This window comes from Equus quagga, chromosome 19 (assembly GCF_021613505.1).
Source record: "Equus quagga isolate Etosha38 chromosome 19, UCLA_HA_Equagga_1.0, whole genome shotgun sequence".
Lineage (NCBI taxonomy): Eukaryota > Metazoa > Chordata > Mammalia > Perissodactyla > Equidae > Equus > Equus quagga.
The window spans coordinates 3769166-3792815 of record NC_060285.1 but is presented as its reverse complement, the minus strand read 5'-3'; the positions used below and the strand labels follow the sequence as shown (position 1 = coordinate 3792815).

The following is a 23650-nucleotide window of genomic DNA, read 5'->3' as shown; positions in this document are numbered from 1 at the left end:
GGGAGAGGGTGCCTCACAGCACGTCCGTCCCTCATGTGGACACATGTTTGAACTTACCTATGTCCTGCCTGTGAGCACATGGCCGCTCCTCTCAGTGTGACCCCACACCAGGCCTTTGCTGCGATCGCTCCAGGCTGGAGGAGGACAGGCGGGCAGCCTGCAGCGCCTGCGGTCTGGGGCTGTGCTGGGAGAGCGGGCGGCTGACCTCCAGGCTCCTGACCAGCCTGTGTGTGCGAAGGCCTCTTGGAGGAGGTGAGGCCTGAGCCGTGTCTTGAAGCCCAGCCGGGGCCGCCGGGCCGGCAGGAGGGTATTTGAGGCAGACGGGGTCGCCTGGGCCGTGTCCTGGGAGCGGGGGCCAGGTGGAGCGAGGGGACACAAGGCCAGGGCCCACTGGGTCCACAGGGAATCCACCGAGACACCCAAATGCCTAGTGTTCTGGCCGTTTCTGGGCGATGGCTCCTGTTCTGGGCAGTGCGCATAGCTGCAGCTTTGACCACATTCTTGATGGTTTATTAGGAGAGCTTTGAGGAGCGGTCAGCCCTCCTCCCCTGTTTGTTGCCATGTTCCTCCCCTTCTTTCCCCGGGGTCTCCGGCTGCCCTGGTGCACTAGGCTGGCCCTGTCTTTATGGCCGGGAAGGTCCTGCTGAGAGGTTTGGCTTCCTTCTGCCCCATGGGGGGCACGTGGGGCTGGCTTTGGTGGTGGCAGTGGCAGAAGCTTGGCCCTGGGCCTAGCTGGGAAGGGGTGCAAGAAGAGGGGCCCAGCCTGGTGGGTGCAAGATGGGGGCCTGGGGGCCCTGGATGTTCCTTGGAAAGCTGAACCAGCCTCTCCCCAGGGGCAGGGCTTGGTCACAGCCCAGGGCTCAGGACGTGGAGGACCGTGCTCTTGAGGTTGGTGGAAGCACCATGCAGGGCGGGTGGCCAGTGGGCAAGTGACCAAGTGACAGTGCCTCCCCTTTCTTCTCTTGCAGGGACCCCGACCGTCATGTTAAGGTAAAGCAGAGGGGCTCAGTGCTGAACATGCTAAGGAGGCTGGACAAAATCAGGTTCAGAGGTCACAAGAGAGATGACTTCCTCGATCTAGCAGAATCTCCAAACGCCTCGGACACTGAAGGTGGAGATGAAATACCCCTGAAGATGCCTCGGACCTCGCCCCGGGACGGCGAGGAGCTGCGGGACCCTGTGAGTGCGCGGGCGGCCTCCTGGGGCCAGGGATGCCCTCCTCCCCCTGCCTGCGCTCTTACCCTGGGTCCCCCAGTGCAGGGCTGGGGCTGTCCCCCATCCTCAGGCGGCCAAGCTGAGCGGGACTTGGCTAGACCATGACCTGCCTGAGCTGGTCAGAGATAAACAGGGCTCGCCTCCCCCTTTGTCCTCATCGTGCCCCCCTCTCGCCTGCCCCCTGCAGACCTCACGGGGGGCGTTCATCCCTGATCGAGGATAAAACAGCCTTTCCTTCACCGCAGATTTGTCCAGCAGCTGGACTTCTTTTCCCTTCTCATTGATTTTCTGGTGGTTGGCAAACTTCAAACACAGAAGAGATGCTGAGGCCCCAGCCTGAGCCCTGGGAGTGTTGGCACGTCGAGGGAGGCAGGGTGCTGTCTGGAAGCTACTGGCCCGTGGCCCGTGGCCAGCTGCTCCTGGCTGCTCTGCCTGGCCATGCTAGAGTACGTTTCACTGACCCCCAGCAGCTGGCAGAGCCCCGTCTGGGCCCTCATCAGCCCACACTGGGACAGTGGCCCCTGTGGGCCAGTCAGTGGGGTGCTCTTCACTGAGGAGCAAATATCTGTTGAGCGCCTCAGCTAGGCCCTGTGGCTCCAGTGGGAACCAGACATGAGTGGGCCCTGCCTTCTGGAAGCTGGTGTTTCATTGCAGGGGGAGGGGCAGGGGTGCAACGAGGACGGCCTGGGCTCTCTGTGGCCCCCTTTCTGGCCAGGTGTGATTGCAGGGCTCACCATTGTGGGCATTTCCGGTGAAGAAGCCCAGAGCCATCTTGTGCCAGTTGTGGAGGCCCACGGTGTGGACACCAAATTTGGTGACCCGTCAGCTTCCTCTCCGAGTGCCCGAGCCAGGTTTTCTTTCCAGATGTGGCCTGGGAGCGCTCGCCTTCCTGGCTCCTTGTATTATTAATGCTTTATAATAGAACGGGGACTCAGCGATGGCTCCGGGCAGGAATGAATAATTTACTGGCGCTGCCTCCTAAGAGCCAGGCTGCTCTCCTAGTCTGCCCGGTCGGGGGTGGGGGGCTCCTCCACTCCTGGGGCACTTGCTTCTGTCTCCCGGCAGAGGTGGTGGCTGCTCCTCCAGCCGCAGGGCCCAAGGGTGGGCCAGGGCCCTGCTTGGTGTGTCTCCTGCATTTTATGTTGCAGAGTGACACGGCCTTGTCTTGCAGGGAGAGTGGTGTCTTTTTTGTCCTGGCTGGCGCCAGCCTGGGGAGCTGCAGGCCATGATTCTCAGATGATGCTCTTTGGGCCAAGCGTGTGGTGGGCCTCTCAGGAGCAAGAACCCCACATGTGGTTCCGAGTTCCATGGTGTGTGTGTGTGTGTGTGTGTGAATGTGTGAGTGTGTGATGGGGATCCTGCACAGAGGCCACAGCTGACTTGTTCCTGGCTTCATGCTCTCTCTGCCTGTCCAGCCAGGGCTCAGTGTGGCCGCCTGCCCCAGATGGTGTCCCAGTAAAGACCTGGACTTTACTTGGGGCACGGTGACTGGTGTAGGTTTCTGAGGTGGGAGCGATGGCGTCACAGCATGGAGGATCTGCAGGGCCAGCCCACCTGGGGCCAGATCCTCACTCGGCCACTTACCAGCCATGGGCTGGTCCCGCCATCTGGCAGCACTTTCCCAGTGGGGCGTGTGGAGGTCGCAGGCCCAGTCATTGGAAGCACACGGTGCTCTCAGGGAGAGTTGACCCACAAGGGCTGTGGGGAGGATCCGAGAGTGTGGCGAGCACAGGGGCTGTGTGAATAAATGTTGCTTCATTTAACCTCTCTCCACTGAGGATACTGGGGGCCTCCAGGCTCGCGGTGTCCGTCAGTTCCGTGAGCTGCATGCCTAGCTGGCCTGTGTCACTCCCAGCTGGGCGTGCTGGGCCGATGTTGTCTGTCATGCCATGCTGGGCCGATGTTGTCTGTCGTCCCAGTGGCTGTCACCAGGTGACCCTCCTGTGGGTGCACAGTTTGTCCTCCACAGCGGCCCCAAGAGGGCCTGTGTCCCTCGGCATTGCCACCTGCACGGGGTGTCCTCAGGCTTTTCTGTTTCGCTAACCTGGCGGCTCAAGAGCGGAGCTCTGAGCGGTTTCAGTTTGCGTGGCTTTTGTTATGCGGGACGTTGATCATCTTTGCACGTGTTGAGGCTTCATTCTTTTTTTTTTTTATTCTGGTAAAATGCACATAACATAAAATTGACCATATTAGCCATTTTTGGGGCGTACAGTTCTGTGGCATTATGTCCATTTGCATTGTTGTGTAACCATCCCCACCATCCATCTCAATAGCTTTTTCCTGTTTCCAAACTGAAACTCTGTCCACCATTAGCCACCAACCCCCTCCCCCTCCCCCAGCCCCTGGTGACCACCATTCCTACTTCCTGTCTGTGGATTTGACACCCTTAGGGACCTTGTATCATGAGTGAATCACACAGTAGCTTGTCCTTTGGTGACTGGCCTGTGTCACTCAGCCCAGTGTCCTCAAGATTCATCCCTGCTGTAGCATGACAGAGTTCATTCTTACTTCCTGTTTTGTGGATTATCTGTGTCCTGGGTAAAGGAAGTGAGTGGACCAAGGCTTTGAGAGTAGAGTCTAGACTCTATTGGGAGGGAGGAGGGGTGGGAGCAAGGAGGGACCCCAGGCTGGCAGACGGGCTTGAGGGGGCCCAGGAGATGGGGAGTGCTGGGGGAGGTGATGTGCAGGCTCAGGGTGTGGCCGGGGAAGGGGGAAGGCCAGTGAAGATAAAGATGGGGAGACCGAGGCCAGGGTTGACCCAGTGGTCCGTGACAGGCCAGTAGGGAGAGGTGGTGAGGAGGAGAGGACCGGAGTCCCAGAGTGGGGGCAGTGTCTGGAGTGACCCCACACAAGTGGAGGCAGAGGGGCAGAGGCCTTGAGGAGCAGGAGGAGGAGGCGGGTGCCCTCCGCGGGGCTGCAGGAGAGCCTGAGAGGCGGGGTTGGAGGGCACGGTTCTAGGGAAGCTGGAAGGAGAAGTGGCCGGGCCCACCTCCTGGTTTTATAGCCATGAGCAAGCCCACCGAGTCCCGGCTCCAGGCCCCTGACCCCACCTCAGTGTTGCTCATGGGTGGTCTCGGAAGGGGTCGGCTAGAAGGACCCAGGGGGCTCGCAGAAGGGTTGGACCCCAGAATTTCAGAACACCACCCCCGGGGGCTGCCGTCCCCATCAGTGCCCCTCGGTCGGCTGGTCACCTCCCCAGAGCCAGTCCCCACCGTCCCTGCCATCCAGGGGGCTCCTGGCTGAGCTGCTGCACCCTCAGCCCTGAGTCTGGCTGAAACCCAAGGGTCCTCTTGGACCCAGGGGACTCTGTAGGGGTTCTCAAAGCTCTGGGCAAGTTCCAGATGAGCTTAATTCCAGTGACGTCGAGACGGACAGGAGTTACAGCCGTCGGAGGGCATGGGTTTGTGCGTTCGTATGTGGCCCTGTAAACCGGGCCCATCCTGCTTGCTTTCGGTGGGGAGGTTGCTGGATATAACGGAGTCCAGTGTTCTGCCTCTGGATCAGTGCAGAGCCACCTGTCTGGGTCAGCCTCTACCCTCTTCTGTGTGGCCACTGCCTTGGCCATCGAGATGGGGATGGGTGGAGGAGGGACAGATTCGTTTGCAGGGGTGAATGGGCAAGCACGCACCATTTTCCCCATGGCTGGGCAGGTGGATTTACCCTGCCTTTTGCCCCACTCCCTGAGTCTCCCCGTGCCCACCGTTGCCAGGTCCGAGGGGCCAGCAGGTAAGCATGACCTGGTCCCTGCCCTCTGGGAACTTGTGCCCCAGTGGCCAGAGCAGCTGAAAGTCCTCTAGGTCAAATGCCAGGACAGGGCAGCCACAGGCCAGAGGGTCTTACCAGAACTCATGGGTTCTCCGATGTCGGCTCCTTCCTGCGCTGTGGCCTCGAGCAGGTGACGCATGTGTATGGAGCGGTCAGTGGGGCTGCCGCTGTCCAGGCTGTATGTCCCCTTCTATCCTCGCCCAGCCTGGAGGGTCATGGAGACCAGGCCTGGGGAACCAGGTCTCCCCATCACATGGCGGGGCACCCAGGTCCCGCTCCTCTCTAGGTCAGTGGCAGGATGTAGTTGTGGGAGTGACTGTAGAAGTGTCCGGTGTGTGAGCTGGTTGGCCCTCGGTGCACCCTGGGCAGGCCTGGCCGTGCTGGCGTGCACTGTGCTCCTTTCCCTCTGGTCAGCAGGACTCGAAGCAGCCATCTGTGCCAAGCCCCTGGGTGTGTGGCAGCCGGCTGGGGTTGCCTGTAACCAGAGCCTGCTCTCGCCCCTTAGGACAGCTGGTGGTGGTTTTAATTAGCACTCTGTGGGCCAAGGCCCCCTGTTTGGGCTTTTCTCAGTTTGGGGAGCCCTTGTCCTCTCAGGTTCACACGGCCTGTCTGTGGATGCGCCCTCCCCGCCATCCCTGGAGTCCTGTTGCTACAGCTCCTGGGGTGCCAGCCCAGCTCCGAGGACGTGAGGGTGACAGATCCTCTGGCCGCCCCCACCTCCCTTCCTGGAGGGTGCCACGATGGCCAGCGCAGGTCCCGACGGTTTTCTTCCCCTGCAGCCTGAGAGTGGCGTCATCACCATCAGGAGGCTTAGTTTCACACTTCTGGTTCTAATTTTCTTCATTATTTCTAAAAGTCAGCCTCCCTGGGGCTCCGAGGATGCTCACGCTGTCTGAGACGTCCCTTTCATCGTCAGGCGAAGCCGAGGTGAACTGATACGTGTTTTAAGGCAGAACGAGCCCATCCTTGTCCGCCGGGGTTCTGCCCGGCTGGGGGCACTGTGGGCCCAGCCCCTCCCAACGAGGGGTCATTGGGGTGCCCCTGAGAGAACTGGCTGATGTGGACACGGGATGCTTCAAGTCGGATCATCTGAGCTCTTGGTGTTTTTCTTCTAGGCTGGTCCAGGGACCCTCATCATGGCTGCAGGAGTCCAGGACTTTAACCGGACAGAGTTTGATCGATTAAATGAGATCAAAGGTCACCTGGAAATCGCCCTATTGGAAAAGCACTTCTTACGTGAGTACCAGGCGGAGAGTAGGGGCAGAGGGATGCCAGCCGTCTTGCAGAAGTGCAACCGGGTGCTTGGGCTGGTGACAACCCATGACAGCTGTCTCTAGACTCGTGGGGACAGGTGTGGCCCTTTGCCTCCTGAGTCTGCATCTCCCTTTGCTGCTCCAGTGAGCCCAGTGCGCTGGTTTGCAGGCTGTGACGTCTTCACTCTCTGGGGTGAAGGAGCATGTTAGGGGTTTCATCGTTTGAGCCTTGGCTGCACGTGTCAGTGTTTGGGAACCAGACATTGCCTGAGCTGGGGTTTTGGCCTCTGGGGCAGTGATAGTAATAGAGATGGTTCCAGAAGGGCTTGCAGGGGTCCTTACAGACATTGTCTCATTTGATGTGTTGCCTCTGATCCTCTCACCACCCTGTGTCCTCCCTGCTGTACAGGTGAGGAAACTGAGGCATGGAGGGTTAAGAAGAGTGACCCTCCTGTTAGGTGAAGTCCTCTGACTAGTAAGGGGTTTAAAGCAGACCGACTACCCGTGAAGCCCACGCACGTGGCCCCACTGTGTGACACGGTGTTGTCATAGCTGACATAGGGTATGAGTGACGCTATTAGGAAAGATACACAGGGAGGAAGGAGTAACTTCACCCATGTGCCCAGAGCTGCTCATGTCCGAGCCAAGCAGAGCTGCCCTCAGAGGAAGGAGGAAGGGCCCCTGGGCAGGTCACCTCCCTTCGGGCGTCATGCCAGGCCGGGGCCTCCCTCTGATGCTCAGGACCAAGCAGGCGGTGCCTTTGCTTGCCCCAGGCTCCCGCCTTCTCCGAGTGCCCACCTGAGTTGTCTCCCACCTTCCGTCCTGCATCTCCCTCGTTGTTTATGTGCTTAGTGTTGTCTGTTCTAGCTGTGGGCAGCCCAGCGCTGCAGCCACACGGGCCCTTGCCTGTGGATGAAGGTGGGGTGTCTGAGCCCCGGTGGGAAGCCTTGGGGCTGGCCCTGCCCTGTTCTCCTGGGAAGTGGGCGACGTGGCTCTCACTGTGTTTCTACACACCGTCCCACCACCCAGGTGCTGAGCCCCGTCTTCCCTCGATACCCCTCTTCCTGGTCAGTGCTCCCCTTGGCACATATGTGCGTGCACAAGTGTGTGTGTACAGCGTGGTGAACTCGTGTGTGCGGGTGTGCGTGTGTCTGTCTCCAGCCGTTCTCAGGACAGTGCAGTTGAGTGACTCGGTCTCCCCGTGAGGCCGAGGTTGTTACCGTGCTGGCTGGCGCAGACAGGGCCAGGCTGGGTCTTGTCAGGGACCACCTGCCTGATAGGTCCTGGCAGCTGGTGCCTGCGACAGAGGCTCTGTGTGAATGGAGGGGCAAGCCGTCCCTCTGCCGGGGCTTGCTCGCCCTGGTTGCTTGGCCAGTGCTGATCGGGGGCCTGTGTTTGGAGGCTCCCTGGGCGGCCCCAAGTGGCAGAGCTGCACAGACCTGCTCGAGGCATCAGCTGGAAGGATGCCTCTGCATCAGCAGGCGGATCCTCGGGAAGTTGCCTTTTGTGGGTCAGGTGGCCAAGTATTGGTGGTTTCATGGAGTTAATCAACCAGCAGAGCCAAGTGCTCTCAATAAAGGGGAAGGGTCAGTGAGAGCATCTAAAAGGGGAGCCCTCTGGCTGGGGAGGGGCAGTGAGGAGGCCTCCAGGCGGGGTTACCAGGCAGGGCAGATGGGGAGCGAGTGTCCATCACGGAGCTGGATGCTCCGGACAGCAGAACCCTCAGCGACACCTCTCTGGGGCCTAATCTATGTGGCAAAGAGGCCGCTTGGCCACAGAACGGTGTTGCTGGCGTCCTTGGCCCAGTCCTCCTAGTCCGTCCTTGGTGCTTTGCCAAAGGAGCATCTCATTTTACTCCTGGGTAGCGCATGTCGTGAAAGTGTAGAGTTTGACTTTGACAGTGGCAGTTATGGGCATTCTTTTTAAGTTATGGGAAATTTCAAATAGATGCAGAAATAGAGCAAATAGTGTGACGCGCGTCTCACTCACCCTCCATCAGCTGCAGTGGGACTCTGCTCACGCCTGCTGGTTTCCCCTGCGCCCTCTCCTACAGCCCCTCTCCCCGGGTCTTTTGCAGCAAATCCCAGCCAGCACCCTGTCCTTTCATCTGTAAATATTTTGTAGGTAGCTCATTATGTTTTAAAAACGAAAGCCATGGGTCGAGTATCACAACTAAAAAAATCAAACACTTTTTCTTTAGTATCATCTGATAACCAACTGAAGGAGAAATTTCCCTGGTTGTCGCATAATTTTTGCAGCTCTTTGAATTGACAGACGAGGTCCGCACGTTGTGACTGGCTGGTTCCCTCTTCAGTCTCTCACTCTGTGTCTCCTTTTGCTGCTTGCTGAGGGCTGGGTGGGGTCTCCACTGGGCCTTGCTCAGACATCCCTGTGGGCTCAGCATTGACCTCGCGTGTCCCCTGCCTCGCTGCTGATGAGATTGGGGTGATCTTTCTGAGGCTCCTTCCTTGGTGGTGGCATGTCCTTGCCTGAGGCGGTTTCTCTCCTCAGTGTCAAGACCTCACTCATCATGGCTTCCATCCGTCTTCTCATTAGACGTTGCAAAATGGTAATTTTCGACTTCTGCCATTCTTCCTCCATTTGTTAACTGACAGATGGATGCCTGAAAACCTAACTATTTGGTCACTCCGAGGGATAGTTCATATAGGAAAGGCGGGAAGGTGCTTGAATTTTTCGCTTTTCCAGTTTTCAAAATAATGGGTTGATTCTCTACTTAGCGCATTCTCCCAAGGTGACCAGTGAGGGCGTTGGGCCTTTTGTGGAGTTTTTTTTGGTGTGATCATGAGATCGTGGATTTAAACATATTCAACATGTCTTAATCTCTGTGGTTATTGTCTCATTGGTGCTCAAATGGCCCTACCTCTGGGCTGTGGGAGCCTCGTCAAGTTTCCTCCTGAGTCCTTTTGACCTGAGCCGGTCATCCATGATTCCTTGCTTTTTTTTTTTTTTAAGATTTTATTTTTTTCCTTTTTCTCTCCAAAGCCCCCTAGTACATAGTTGTATATTCTTCGTTGTGGGTCCTTCTGGTTGTGGCATCTGGGACGCTGCCTCAGCGTGGTCTGATGAGCAGTGCCATGTCTGCGCCCAGGATTCGAACTAACGAAACACTGGGCCGCCTGCAGCGGAGCGCGCGAACTTAACCACTCGGCCACGGGGCCAGCCCCCATGATTCCTTGCTTTTTGGTGGGACAAGTTATTCCAGGCTCTTCTTGAACATTTCCTGCCCCTGTCCTGGAGTTAACCATTTCTCTTGGTTCCTGTGGTGAAAAGTGGTGGTTAGAGGCTTTAGAGGTGTAAAAAGGATTCTAGGCTACTCATTACTGGTGGTTGTTTCTAGACCTTTTCAGGGGCAGAGCTAGGACATCATGAGTGCATCCAGATAATTCAAATTCACATCCAGGACCATGAGGTTTTTGTTTTCTTCCTAAATTTGCCATCTTACAAACATAAAATTTGCCATCTTAACCTTTCTTCTTCTTCTTCCTCTTTTTGTTGTTGGCGAGGAAGATTGGCCCTGAGCTAACATCTGTTGCCAATCTTCCTCTTTTTGCTTGAGAAAGATTGTTGTTGAGCTAACACCACCTGTGCCAATCTTCCTCTATTTTGTATGTGGTTGCTGCCACAGTGTGGCTTGATAAGCAGTGTGTTGGTCCACGCCCAGGATCTGAACCCTTGAACCCCAGGCCGCAAAAGTGGGGTGCAAGAACTTAACCACTATGCCGCTGGGCCAGCCCCACTCTGACCATTTTTAAGTGTACATTTCAGTGGTATTACATGCATTTGTGATGTTATGCAACCATTGCCACCATCCATCTCCATAACCACCACCATCCATCTCCTAACTCTTTTCATCCTGTAAATCTGAAACTCTATCCATTATGTGACAACTCCCCATTCCTCCCGCCCCCAGCTGGCAGTAACCACCATCCCGCTTTCTGTCTCTATGATTTTGGCTACTCTGAGTACCTCGTGAGTGGAATCACACAGTATTTGTCCTTTTGTGTCTGGCTTATTTCACTTAGCATCATGTCCACAAGGTTCGTGCATGTTGTAGCGTGTGACAGGATTTCCTTCCTTTTTAAGGCTAGCAGTCCATTTTGTGATAGACCACATTTTGCTTATCCATTCATCTGTTGATGGACACGTGGGTTGCTTCCACTTTTTGGCTGTTGTAGACAATGCTGCTGTGAATGTGGGTACACAGATATCTCTTCACGTCTCTGCTGTCGGACCGCCAGGTGTTGAGTTAACCTCGTCAGACTTTTCTCTGAATCTTTCTCTCGTGCTGAAAATCCTGGTTCTCAGTGAATGACACCAGCGATTACTCATTTGCCTTATCCCCCAAACACATGCAGCAGTCTGAGAATAAAATACCAGCAGCGCTATAATTTACATTTGTTTCTGGTTCTTTTTCCTCAGAGTATGTCCTACTCGGGAGGTACAGTTAAATTACTGGATTTCGAAGTCACCTGGAAGAGTTTTTTCCCTCTTTCTTGCTGTGTCATCAACTCAATAAAGAGTTGAATTCATCTGTTTCTCTTGCTTTAGATTTTTGGAGACTGTTTTTTTCTTTTAATTTTTTATTTTGACACAGTTTCAGGCTTACAGGAAAGTTACAAGAACAGTAAAGACAAGGAGTCCCTGTACCCTTTTCAGCCAGATCTTCCCCAAACGTTGACATTTTGCCACGTTTGTCTGTCTGTCTCTTTCTCTCCCATCCACCTGTCTGTCCATCCACCCACCATCCTTCCCTCCATCTGTGTGTTTTATTTTCTGAACCGTTTGATGATCTCCAAATTCTTCCGTGTGTATTTCCCAAGAGCAAGGGTACTCTCTTATCTGACCGCCGTACAGTTACGAAGATCAGGAAATTAACGCTGGTACGACCCTGTTATCTAGTCTGAGGCCTTGTTCCAACCTCACTCTTTGTCCCAGTGATGCTCTTTATAGAAAAAGAAAGTCCTCATTACGAGTTCCATTCAGTCGTCATCCTCCTTAGCCTCCTGTAACCTGAAATAGAAACTCCGCCTTTCTCTGTGTTTCCCGAAATTGATGCTCTTGAGGGGTGCCGGTCAGTTATTCTGTAGAACGCCCCGCAATCTGCATTTGTCTGATGTTCCCCCACGATGAGATCCAGGTCAGCAGTGTCACGGGTGTGGCGGTGTGTCCTCAGCACATCTCAGGAGGTCTGTGATGTTGTGTCATCCCATCATGTGTATTGTAGAGGTCTTTCTACAATTAAATGTGTTTTTGTAGTTATCTAAAACTGTTTACATTGTTCCGTAGTCAAAGTATATTCAGAGAAATTGAGTTTCTCTTCCTGTATCCCCCATTTCCTCTCTTCTCCTGTAGATAACCATGTTTGTTTAATTTACAGTTTATCCTTCCATTGAAGTTTTTATAGAAGCAAATACGTATATTTGTTGTTACCTTCCCCTTAAAGAAATACTAGCACGTTCTCACTTCCTCCACACTTACGCTGTGTCCTGGAGGTCCCTCCAGTGGCACCAAAAGACAGCCCCTGTTCCGTGTGCATCTGCTTCTGCTGTGGGGGTGGCAGGAGTGAGCCCGCCTGTTCCCTGGTTGTGGGACTGCATCGTCTCCAGCTGTGTAGGGCCTGGTGGTTCTCACCGGGCTGTCCGCACCTTGCATGTGTGCGCTGCACTTGTTTCTATGCCTGAGCACCTAGCATGATGTCCTGGGTCTCATAGGAGCTCAGTGAATGGAGGAATGAATTGCAGAAAAACCTGGTCGGAGTTGGAATTTGCACAGGAGAGCGTCTTCTGTCTCAGGACCCAGGGGAGTAGTGTGTAAGAAAGGATGTAATACACGTTTGGGACCCACAGAGGTGTTTTGGTTGTCGCTAACCCTGCATCCGTGTGCTGGGATGGCCACCCCTGCCTCTCTGATCTGAAGGAGGGAGTGCTGACGTGGGGCAAGGAAGAGCTTTGGCCTGGACCAGGCTCCTGGTTCTTGACTCAGCCACCAGTGAGCGGCTAGCTGTGGACATTTAACCAGCAGGGCCTGAGCTCCTGCGTCTGTAAAACGCCCAAGTGGTCAGTGTTAAAATTCCATTCAATTATCTGTGGTACTTTCTCTCAGAAAGCAGACGATTATTCTTTGTGGAGAGAGGAAATAGCCCGCTGTCCAGCGGCTTCCTTCGGTTATTAAGTATTGAAGAGTACAAATGTTCCTGTGAGAAGATGGCATAGGACGAAGATGTGAAATTGAAATGCCTTCTGGCTCGTGACTGGAGGCAGGATCCTAAATTTGTTAAAGGAACGCATAAATAAATTAAAAGCATCATACATTTTCATTTAGCCCAGAATGCATTTCAGTTGTTTCTGCTTTTTGAGCACGAGCAGAGAATCCAGAGTTTCTGTGCAGCAGTGTGCATTTATCCATCGCCTGCTGAGTACGGGCTCTGGGAGGGACGCTCTCCAGCACTGTGAGTTGCACGCACAGGCTCTACCCGAAAGCGACTTGGTGTGGAGCTTGGATCCTGGAGGGAAATGCCTGTGGGGCCTCAGGGGTCTGGGGCCCCTGGTTGCCAGGCTGAGCCTGAGGCCCCCTCACCCGTGTGCGGGTTCCTTGTTGCTGAGCTGTTTCTTCTTCCCGTGTTGATGTGAAGGCCTGAGGACTCCTCCCTGGACGTGCTAGAGGGTGTTTCCTCGGGCACCATGCCCTGGGGTCTTGAGCCCTCGGGGCAGGGCCTTCATCATCTCTGGGCCACTGACACCTGCACAGGCATGCAGGTTCCCGGTGCACACAGACGGGCAGGTGGTGGCGGTGGTTCCTGGAGAACGTGACCCAGGGAGAGGATGCCCTTTGCTCCTGAGCCCCTGGTGCTTCCGGAAGCCCCCTTCCTGCTCTGACACACGTTGGGTCGGCATGGCCGGCTGTTACCCCATGGGAGGGCTTCTAGGAGAGGCTGGTCAGGGAGGCGAGCAGGAGGGCGCCGTCTGCCTGCTGCAGCCCGAAGGGCCTCCCTCTGGATGCTGAGACCTAACAGAGGGGCCCTGGAGGGGAGGGAAGGTGCTGGGCGGGCAGTCGGGGTGATTCAGGGAAAGGAAGAACTTGCTCACCAGCAAAGTCTTCTGAAAACAGAGGGGCCTGGGAGCTGCCACTGCCGCTGCTGGAGGTGTCACCAGAGGCCAGGCAGCCATTGGAACCCACTGCAGCAGTGATCAAATACCTCTGGACCTTTGGACTTGGATCTGCAGGGGTCCCTCTGGGGGTCTGGCTTTTTCTTGTTTTGAAAACTCTGTTCCTCCTGTTTATTCGGTGATGTTGAGCTGAGAGCATAAATTCCCAGTGCCAGAGACTGGGTTGGACGGCTCTGCCCCCATGGCGATGTGCTTACGAAGTGGTTTCTGCCCTCTCGTGAGGACAGTGTGTGGCTGACCCGGGCAAGCAGGAAGGGAACAGACAGATCGGATGAGCAGAGATGAGGACAGAGATGAGACTGGATGTGCGTATCATGCAGAATTTATCTAGGAAAAAGATGAAATTGGCCCCTAAGAAAATTGCATGTCTCACCCATTGGGCTGGCTTTGAATGTCGTAATCCATTTCCCAGTGAGAGCCTGCTGTTGAATTATTCATCACGGATGTTTGGCCCGCCTCCTCGTTGCCCAGGTCAGACCTCTGAGCACAGAGGCGAGCTGACCACCAGGCACTGGACTTGGCCCCAGCTGAGCGCCTGCCCAGCCCCTAAGTGCTTGGGTGGAAGGAGGGGAGGGAGCAGGGCTGAGGGGCTGGGCGCACGCACGTTTCCTGGTTCCGTCCTGGGCGCCCTGGGCCCCGGCACCCGGATCTCAGCGGTCAGATGTGGCACGCCATCTCTGCTGGCAGGCAGTCCTCGGTTCCTGAAAATCGGCCGTTCTGAGTGAAAACTCTGGCTGGGATCCTGCTGTTTCCTGTTTTACATGGGGAAAATTTTAACGTGCTGCTTGTTCACCCCCAGCCCTCGTCAGTTTCCTAAGACGTGCCTAAAACACAGCGATTCGCCAGCCTCTAAGCTGCAGCCTGTCGTGTCAGAGTGTAAATGCCCCAAACATCGCTGCTTCCTGCTTCCCAGTCAGTACGGTTGTCAGTGTTTTCCGCCGTTCCTTACGCATCCTCTCCACGTATGGCGGCAGACGACACAGGAAATGTGAGGGAAAAGATGCAGGGATGGCCATAAAAGGAGGCATTTCCTGGAAGGAACTGTTTCCCCAAATGGAGGAGGGGAGGGGGGCGGCGTAGCAGCCAGTGGTCCTTCCCTGGTTGCTGAAAGCCAAGCTGTGCCCTCTGCTCAGGACCCCACATCTGGCCGCTTTGGGGAGGGTGTGGCTCTGCCTTCTAGAAAGATCGGAGGTGACGGTGGGAGGGGTGAATTGGGCTGGGAGGCTGGAGGCCGGGAGAGTTGGGTCAGAGTTGAGGACGGAGGTGAGGGGTGGGAACCTGGGCCTGGTGGGGCCTCCAGATGCGCAGCCTTCCCACCTGACCAGCTGGTCGAAGTGGCTTTTCAGTGGTCCCTGCGTTTGCACTCCTGGCCGGTGGGAAGGAGCTTTATTTAAGGTTTATCACTTGATTTTTATTTTTGGCTGCTCTGGGCCTGTGGAGTTGTGTGCCAAGAGGACTCCTGCTCGAGACTTCTACTTTTGCAGGTTTAAAAATAGCCTCGAAGCCTGTTCCTTCCTCCCAGTGGCTTCCCTGGGGGCTGGGGCGGTGGGTGGGGCTGTGGCCCTTGACACCTGGGCGTTCAGTGGGCACGAGCCAAGGCGTCCCCTCCATCTCCCCCGGGTCAGGGTGGCCCTGTGCCGATGGGGCTGCGCCTGGAGTCACTGGCCAGCTTGCTGTCCCTGCCCTTCTCCTCACAGACTCTGGGGGGCCGGCCAGCCCCTTGTGGGTGTGCGCTGTACGAAATGCTTCGCCACATGGTGCTGCTTTCTGTTTTCGGGGCTCCACGGCTGCAGCTTATTTCACCTCGTCCCTTTGGGAGCTGTGGCCAGCATTCTCTGTAAACACAGAGCATCCTTCCTTGTCTGGGTCCTGAAAGGCCTGGGTCCCACTGGAGTGTGACCGGGCTTGTTGGGACCCCAGGCTGCGAAAAGGGGGAGCTTTGCATGAGGAAACCAAGTCTAGAAAGTCAAGATGGCCACCTCTGGGTCCCTCTGGGCTCACAGCACCCCCGGCTACCCTCTTCCCCGGCCTGGTCACAGTCTCCTGTCTGATGGCTCTTGTGGGAGGTGGCAGGCGCATCCCCCAGGGAGCCATCCCTGGTTTCCCTCCGGTGCCACCCACCTGGCAGCCTTGCTTGGCTCACGTGGGTGTCCTGTTGAGCGGGAGCCCAGTGAGGGAATTCACGAATTCTGGTACAGACTTCTCTCTCCTGGTGTGCCCTCAGATCCTGAGAGGTTGAGGGGTTCTGACTCATTCCTCAGGCAGGCATGGTGGCCCCCGGGCCTCCCACAGGCTTCCCTGCCACCCCCTGGCTGGCCCCAGCTGGCTGTGCCAGGTCAGCAGACACCTCGGAGCCTGGCATGGCCAGCACCAGACCTTGAAAAGGAGCGAGTCATTGGGCTGGGAGCTGCGCCGCATGACCCAGGCAGCCCCATCTCTGATGCAGCAGCTCTCCCCGCCCTGCAGGGCTCTGACTTCGTGGTCTGATGCTCCTGGGTGTGGTTCCTGCTCCTGGGCACCCCCGCCTGGTACTTAGCCCCTGGCAGGTATGAAATAATGTGCATCCTGGCCTGGGCTACCTGCAAAGGTGACGGATCATTGGTAGGGTCATTTGGTGAATCCCACTTCAGGTGCATTGGGGGCGCAGCTGGGATGGGGAGGAATGAGATGGGAGGAGGGGGCTGGCCGGGGCCCCCACACCCCCTGAGGGCCATTTGGCCTCACTAAATGAGAGCCCTTCTTTGTTCTGTGACCTGTGGGTGCCCGAGGGTGGGAAGGCTGCTCTGGGCCGAGTGAAAGGAGGGGATCATCCCTGCCCCCCCGGGGCGAGCGGGGCCTCCATGGACCCAGAGTATTGTCTCCAGGGGGAGTGTGGTGGGCAGAATCCTGGCCCCCAAAAGTGTCCACATCCAAATCATCAGAACCTGTGAATCTGTCACCTTTCATGGCAAAAGGGACTTTGCAGGTGTGACCGAGATAAGGATCTGAGATGGGGAATTATCCGGATTATCCGGGGGGCTGAGTGTCATCACAAAGGTTCTCATGAGAGGGAGGTGGAGGGTCTGGGTCAGGGAGGGATGTGAGGACGGAGTCAGAGGTCAGAGTGATTCATCACTAGGGGTCACCAGCCAAGGAACGTGGCGCCTCTAGAAGCTGGAAAAGACCAAGAAATGGATTTGCTCTTCGAGTCTCCAGAAGGAGCCAGCCCTGCTGACACCTTGATTTTAGCCCCGTGAGACCCATTTTAGACTTCTGACCTCTAGGACTGTTAAGATAATAAATTTGGGTTGATTTAAGGCACTGTATTTGTGGCAATTTTCTACAGCAGGAATAGGAGATTAATAGGGGGCTGTTTGAGGGGCTCCATCACCTGGCCCTGCGTGTGTCCTCGCACCCCCACCCCTGCCCTGGGGAGACTCTCAGCCCCCTCACCAGTGGAGCAGGGAGTGCCCATGGTCCAGGCCTGCCACTATTGGGAGGTGGGCCTGGGCACAGGCACTGCTCTGCCTGGGCCACCGTTGTGGCGTCTGTGGCAATTCAGAACATGAGGCGGCCCCGTGCAGAGACTGAAGGCACCCTGTGCTGCAGGAGCTGCCGGTGTCCAGGGCCTAGGGCCCAGGGCTCTTCAGGAACAAGGCCGGACTACCGCTGAAAAGGCTGTGACCTGGGGTTGGAGGGCCACTCCGTGGCCTGAGCAGAGGCCCAGCGGTCAGAGGCCGGCGGCCACAGGCCCCGACAGCGCCCGGAGGACACGGGTCCTGCCGATTGGAGGCCACTGTTTGAATGGCCAGCTCAGCACTTTCCCCACGGCAGGAAGGCGGCCTGCCCATTTCTTTTCTTACTCTGAGAGGAGAAAGAAATCGATGACAGGGGTTGTATCACCTTTGTCCTGTGGAAGGAGGTGGCTGCTGCAGCTGACCTGAATACGTCACCGTTGGGAGGGAGCGGACCCGTAATATGCACCCTCGTTGGGCCTAATCATCATTTCGGGCTTCGGGAGAGTCGCGTGGCCTTGCGGGGCACCGTTTGCTCAGAGAGAAATGGTCCGAAATGCTGGGTAGTTTTATTTATTCAGCCCACTTTGTGCCATCAGGAACGGAGGCACTGGAAAAGCCGGGAGCTCTTCTTGTGGCTTCGGGGCACTGGGGCAAGCAAGTTTGCCAGGCTGTGTCCGAGGGTCCTCATCTTTGGGGCCATGGTTCCTGCACAACCTGCCCAGGTGTGGGACTGCCCTGCGCTGCCTGGAGCGGGCTTTGCCTGCGGCCGCTGGGGAGTGGGGGCGTGCTCATCTCGGCTCTGCAGATGCCTGACCCCAGGAAAGGCCCAGGAAAGTAAGGGGCTGGTTGAGGGATTCAGGTGCTGAGCTTCCTGCCTGTGGAAAGGTCAAGGCAGGGCCCTGGGACCTCGTCAGGGAGGCCAGGTGAAGAAGACACAGCTCCCGGGGTGGCCCAAAGCCCCTTTGTGTCTGAAACCCTTGAGATGGTGAGCATGTGTTTGCACGCCTTGCACCTGCGTCCCGCAGGTCTCTGTAAGGGATCTGTGTGTCCACGTGTGTTCACGTCTGGCCCCGGGGCCAGGCGACCACGTGGTGGAACCTGGCTGCACGTTGACCTTTACAGGTTAGTGATGTGGGGAAGGGAGTTTGGGGGCGGCCGTGCTAAGGAAAATGTGGTTTCCTGCTGATGATGCTGGCAGAGCTGGAGTGCCCGAAGCCTGTGGCTTCCTCAGCCTTCAGATGGAGCCAGATCCATGGAGGTGATTGGGGTGCGTGTGGGCGTGGGGGTTGAGACGAGCAGAGGGGAAAGCACCAGATGACCCCAGCCTGGGCTCCCAGGAGCAAGGCTGTGAACATGCGAAATCCCTCACCTCTGTGTTCCCACGAGAGCAGCCACTGTCCCCACGTGACGCAGATGTGAGATGAAGAGCTGCCTGGCTCTCTGCAGCTTCACCCAAGCCCGGTCCTTGTGAGGTGGGCTCGCAGAGCGGGCCCCAGAGGTCCTTGGCCGAGGCAGTGGCCACTCCCCGTGGGAGAGAGACACTGTCATCCCTGCGGAGGGCTGTCCACCCGGGAGCAGTGGGTTAACGGGTCTCTGCAGAGGCTCACTTCGAGTTTCACCCACTTGTTTATCCAGGGAGCCTCAGTTGAGCACCTGCTGTATGCCAGGCTCGTTGTGGGAGGGGCCAGGTTGTTCAGAAGTGGGTCCTGTGGGAGGAGGCCAAGTGGCGCCCTGTGGGTACACAGGAGGCAGAGGTTCTCCACATCCCACCAGGGTGCAGGCTCTCCCACTGCCAGTGGGTGCAAGTTTTCCTGGAGGAGGGGCTCAGGGCCGTAGCTGTGTCAGGACAGGACACCTGCCTCCCAAGGGGCCCAGGGTCCAGCAGGGAGCTGCGTCTGGGCGGGCCCCGTGGGGCTGGTTCACACACAAGTTGTGCTCGCAGGGACACACGTGGATGTCCGCTCCGGCCAGGGCATGGTTGCTTTGTCACAGCAATGTCCTGGCTTTGACAGAGCCTGGTGCATAATACTTGCACAGGGAGTATTTGCTGATGAAGTGAGTGCAAGCAGGCAGCCTCTTGGCACAGCTGGGCTTGGCATGCAGCTGAGTGGAGGTCCCCATGGAGGCCGGGGCTCCTGGGCTAATCCCGTGTCAGGGCTGTGGACCGCCGCTCGCTTGAGTACCCCCGCTACCTCCCAGCAGGTGCTGTGTGTGCAAGGCCGTCACAGGCAGGGACTCTAAATGCCCTTGAGTCCTCAGAGCCAGGTCCCCAGGAACCCCATAGGAGGCTGGAGGAGGCTGAGGCCTGAAACCTGGGGGCCAGCATGCCCGCTGTGCAGGTGCAGGTGTCCTTCAGGTGCTGGTGGCCTCGTACTGGGACGCCAGCCAGGGGCTCACATGTAGCAGCATTTGTTGAGTTCCCACCAGGACCCTCTGGCACTGCTGGTGTCCTCTGTCAGTTCACGGCTGGCCCGCTGTGTGCACCCCGCGTTTAGTACCGCTGCTCTGGTTGCTGGGCGTGCTGTGTGAGAGCGGGCTGTGCTGTCCCCACCCACCCAGTGTCCATTCATGGCGTCTTTGCTGGCTTCTCCTCGAGTGAAGTTGAGTCCTGGGGTCATCACAGACAGTAAGGCAGGTGACCTCCTCCCTCTGGGCCTGCTGGGGACTGTGGGCCTGAGTCAGGGGATTCTGCAGTTGAATGTAGACTTAGAAATGTGGCGTGTTTACCAGGGGTTTTCTGAGCCCTTCCTGGTGGACTTGCATCGCCTCCAGGAATCTCTTCCAGTGCCCTGAGGAGGACCTGTGTCATCCCCGACTGGAAAGACCAAGACCCGTGAGAGGAAATGACAAAAGGCCATGTTAGACTGCAGAGGAGTGTCAGGAAGGTCGCTCAGGGGAAATGGCATCTGAGTCAGGACTGGGAGATTGAGGAGCACCAACACGTGCAAAGGTCCTGGGGCAGGATCAGACTGTGGGCGTTTGAAGACCTAAGAGAAGGTCCCTGTGGCTTGAACCCAGAGAGCAAAGATGAGGGGAGAAGCAGAGGGAGATAAAGCTGGTGAGGTGGAGTGGAGACCTCAGGTTGGAAAGACTCGCTGAGTGGTTGGATTGGGGAATCCCCTGCCGAGTTTTAAGCAGAACAGCATCAAATTCTGACTTACGCTGTCAGAGGAGCCTCTGGCTGCTGTTTGGAGCCAGGTTGGAGGGTGTGAGAGGAGCTGGGGGGCCAGTGAGGAGCCAGGGTGGATGGATTTGGGCTGATTGGAGGACGAGTCCTCCAACCCACGTGTGCGGGTGAGTGAGGGCCAGCGTGAGGAGGATGTGGGCCGCAGCTCCCTCTGCGGGGCTGGGGACTGAGCCCTGGCTCCTGGACCGGGGGCTCTGTGCACACCCGTCACCTGCCTCCCCGGCATCTCCACTTGCAGCCTGGCTGGGCTGGACTCTGCCTCTGAGTCTCACTCAGGAGTGTCCCTGAGGCCCTTGGCACAGGCCGCCCCTCCTCTCTGACCCCCTTTACAGAGCCTGTCTGTGCCCTGCGGAGGCACAGGGCACGAGGGAACCTCGGCCAACACAAGCCAGGCGGGACAGCTCCCTGTGAGGTTGGCTGCGTCCTCCTGGCCCCCTTGTCTGGCAGGGTCATCTCTGAGGGGGTCTCGGCGGGAGGGCCGGAGGGGGTCGGCAAGCACTGAAGGATGCTGAGACGCAGGTACTGGAGCATGGGGGATCTCAGTGGGTGAGGAAGCGCGGCAGGCTCCTAGCGCTCCAGGTCTGTACTCAGTGAAGGGATCCAGCGCTCAGCAAACCTCCGGATTTTTCCCTGGTTAGTGATAAAATCCAGCAAGTCACAAACTCCCCAAGTGGGAGGTGGGGCCAGGGACCTGCAGGCACCTCTCCTTCCGCCTCGGCGCCCGCTGCAGCCAGAGGGGCTGCTGACCTCCGGCCTCTTCCAGTCCCCCCGTGTGCTCTGTCTGGACAAGGCGCCCTGCCGTTCACACACACCTGCTCCTGCAAGCTGGTCTGTGCCTGGGGCTGTCGGACTGACCTTGGCCTGGATTTCGGGGTCTCCGGCTCGGCCCTGTGTCCCCAGATCTGGTGAGGTGGCAGGACAAGAAAGGAAGCTGCTGGCCTGCTCTCAGCACCTCCCTGTCCTCCCCAGAAAGAAGGTTCTAGGCTGTTGAGGGTCTCACTTTGACTGGCAGCCCTGGCCACTAGTCAGACCTCAGGGAGCCCTGGCTCCAGTCTTCACCCCTGATTTTGGTGAATTTTGCAGTCACATTCCTAGGTCCCAGGAATCCCTTTTGGGACTCGTGGCTTTTCCTGTGGGAATTTCCATTTTGCAGGGTCTCAGCCTGTCAACGCCATGATGGGGTGGTCTGTGACCGATCTCCTGGAGCATGGCCACCACAGACCGTGCACAGAGCCAGCTTCTGAGTAGAGACAGTACAAAGATGACCGTCAGCCGGGTCTTGGAACCCAGTGCTGCCCAGTAAACCAGCCTCAGTCCCACCTGGGCAGGCTGGTGACCCTGACTCTGGGGCCATCTGCCGACTTCCCGGGCCTGGCGGGTGTTGTCTTTCCATCACTGTCGTCAGAGTTTATGGCCCTCTGTCCAGGGGGCTACTTGACCTGCTGCCTCATGTTTTCTCGGTGGCTATTGAAAGACCCCCCTTGGAAACAGCTGGTGGGGGCCGTGGGCAGGGCGTCTGGGGTTCTGTCTGCCACCTGTGCCATCGCTCGCACTTCCTGAGGCCTCCTGCGCTGTGAATGCCTTGGGCCACGAAGGAGGATCTGCTGTATCTTCAGGAGCCCAGGAGCCTCAGGGGGAGGCGGCCACACGTGCAGGGGGAGGTGGCTCCTGTGCCCCCAGGTGCTGTTGAGAACTCCGTGAGGCAGGGCTCAGGAACCAGCGCCCCAGCAGTGTTAGCTGTCGTCATTGTCACCGAGCCACCAGGGGAGTTGGGTCTTGGAGGGTAAGCACAATGTCTGAAAGTGGCAGCTGAGCTGCAGCTGGGGTCACGCAGCACAGGCCCCAGGTGGGAGAACAGAGCCCTGCCCCGTAGCGGCCTGTGTTGTCCCCTGCCCACCACTGTCTTGGGGCCGCTGATGTTCTGCCCCTGCTGCCTGGACGCTCCTCCCCTGATGTCCACGGGCTCGACTCTCCTCACGTTCCCCAGGGCACCCCGGGCCCAGAGCTGAGCCCTCACTCTCTAATGGGCGGGTTATAATTCCTGCTGCCTGGAGGCTGGTCTGGCTCTGCAGTAGGACCACCACACCCCTGCCTCGTGGTGCCTCAGGTTGCAACCTTGGGCCTCCTGCACGGCCACCGAGGCTGCCCAGGTGTGTGTGCACACAGTGGGTGGTGCACACGTGTTCTGTCGTGTTTGGGGAGGGGACGTTTCTTTCTCAGGCTCTTTCCTCCCCGTCGTCCCTGCAGGCCGCAGCCTGGCTCGGCCTCCCTACCCCGCCTTCAGGGCCCAGGCAGGAGAGTCAGAGGCCCCGCCCTGGACCAGGACTTAGCTCAGGAGCATCCGTGTGTTCCTGAAACTGTAAGCTGTGCGTCAGGCTGGATGGAGGGCACGTCCAGAGCCGGCCCCTTCGTTGCTTCATAGCTCACTTCTAAGATAGCTGGGGTGTGCTTTGGGGGAGACACAAGAAGTGCAGAATTAACCTGTGTGCAAAGTGGGTTCTGGAACCTTCTTACACGCCCTTCTCCTTCCTCTTGCTCTCTGTACCCAGCCGTCAGAGCCATGGCCCTCTGCAGTCCTGACACCTCCATGTGCACAGCTCTCACCAAGGCCTCAGGCCTCACTCAGCTCAGGCCAGGCCTAGGAGGACAGAGCCCAGGCCTGAGCCAGACAGCTTGTGTCCTCGCTGCGGCTCTCAGCCGTGCTCCGGCTGCTCCCAGCCTGGGGGTGAGAGGAGATCCGTCCTCAGGAGTGTGGGCTGGCGGCCCCCAGTCTCACCCTGGCTGCTGCATGTGTCTCTTGTGATGTGCGGCTGGTGCCGGTCATCTGGAACCTTCCTGCCAAAAACCAGGCTTGCTGGCCTGGGTCTGTCGCTCTGAGTGCAGTGGGCCCCCCTGGGGAGGTGGAAGTCAGGACCACCCCTCTGGGGCTGGAGGCCCCATGGAGGTCGCCTTGGACTCTGATGCAGATTCAGCAGAAGAGACGTGGCCAGCCTGCTTCTTAGGAACAGTCAGGGGCAGGGCTCACTTGTGGTGGTGCTGGTTCTTCTAATTCAGTTTGCTTTTCAGTTCAAAGCCTCTGAGCTGTGCTTGTGGCATATAAAAACCAAATGGAGGAGCGGGCGCGTGCGTGGATTCTGGAATGTGAGTCACAGTGCAGATGTCCTGCAAGGTGAGCGGGGCAGCTGGCCAGGGCAACATGGGGACACCCAGGAAAGGCCAAAGGTGGGCCGCTGGCTTGTCTGCATAGTGTCCTGGCCAAGAGCCTGGACTTGGGAGCCAGACCGTCTGAGTTCAAGCTCTGTTATGGACTGAATGTTTGCATCCTAGTGGAATTTGTCTGTTGAAGCCCTCGCCCCCAGTGTGGTGTTAGTAGGTGGGCCTTTGCGAGGTGATGAGGGTTCGGTGAGGTGTGAGGGTGGGGCTCCCAGGTGGAGTTAGTGTCCCTGTAAGAAGAGGAAGAGATGCTGGAGCACTGTCCAGAAGCCAAGAAGGGTCCTCCCCAGCAACCAAATCAGCTGGCCCCTGATCTCAAACCTGCAGCCTCCA

The 23650-nt window shown here is 57.6% G+C and overlaps 1 protein-coding gene across 3 annotated transcripts in view; it reads left to right on the top strand.

Moving 5' to 3' along the window:
* Positions 1-23650, top strand: part of GRAMD4 (GRAM domain containing 4) — an 82610-nt gene that overhangs the window by 34818 nt on the left and 24142 nt on the right. For all 3 annotated transcript variants that reach the window (XM_046646269.1, XM_046646268.1, XM_046646270.1), the window contains exons 2-3: positions 969-1179; positions 6096-6216. In XM_046646269.1, the coding sequence (XP_046502225.1) occupies positions 969-1179; positions 6096-6216 (332 nt within the window). The remainder of the gene's footprint in view (positions 1-968; positions 1180-6095; positions 6217-23650) is intronic.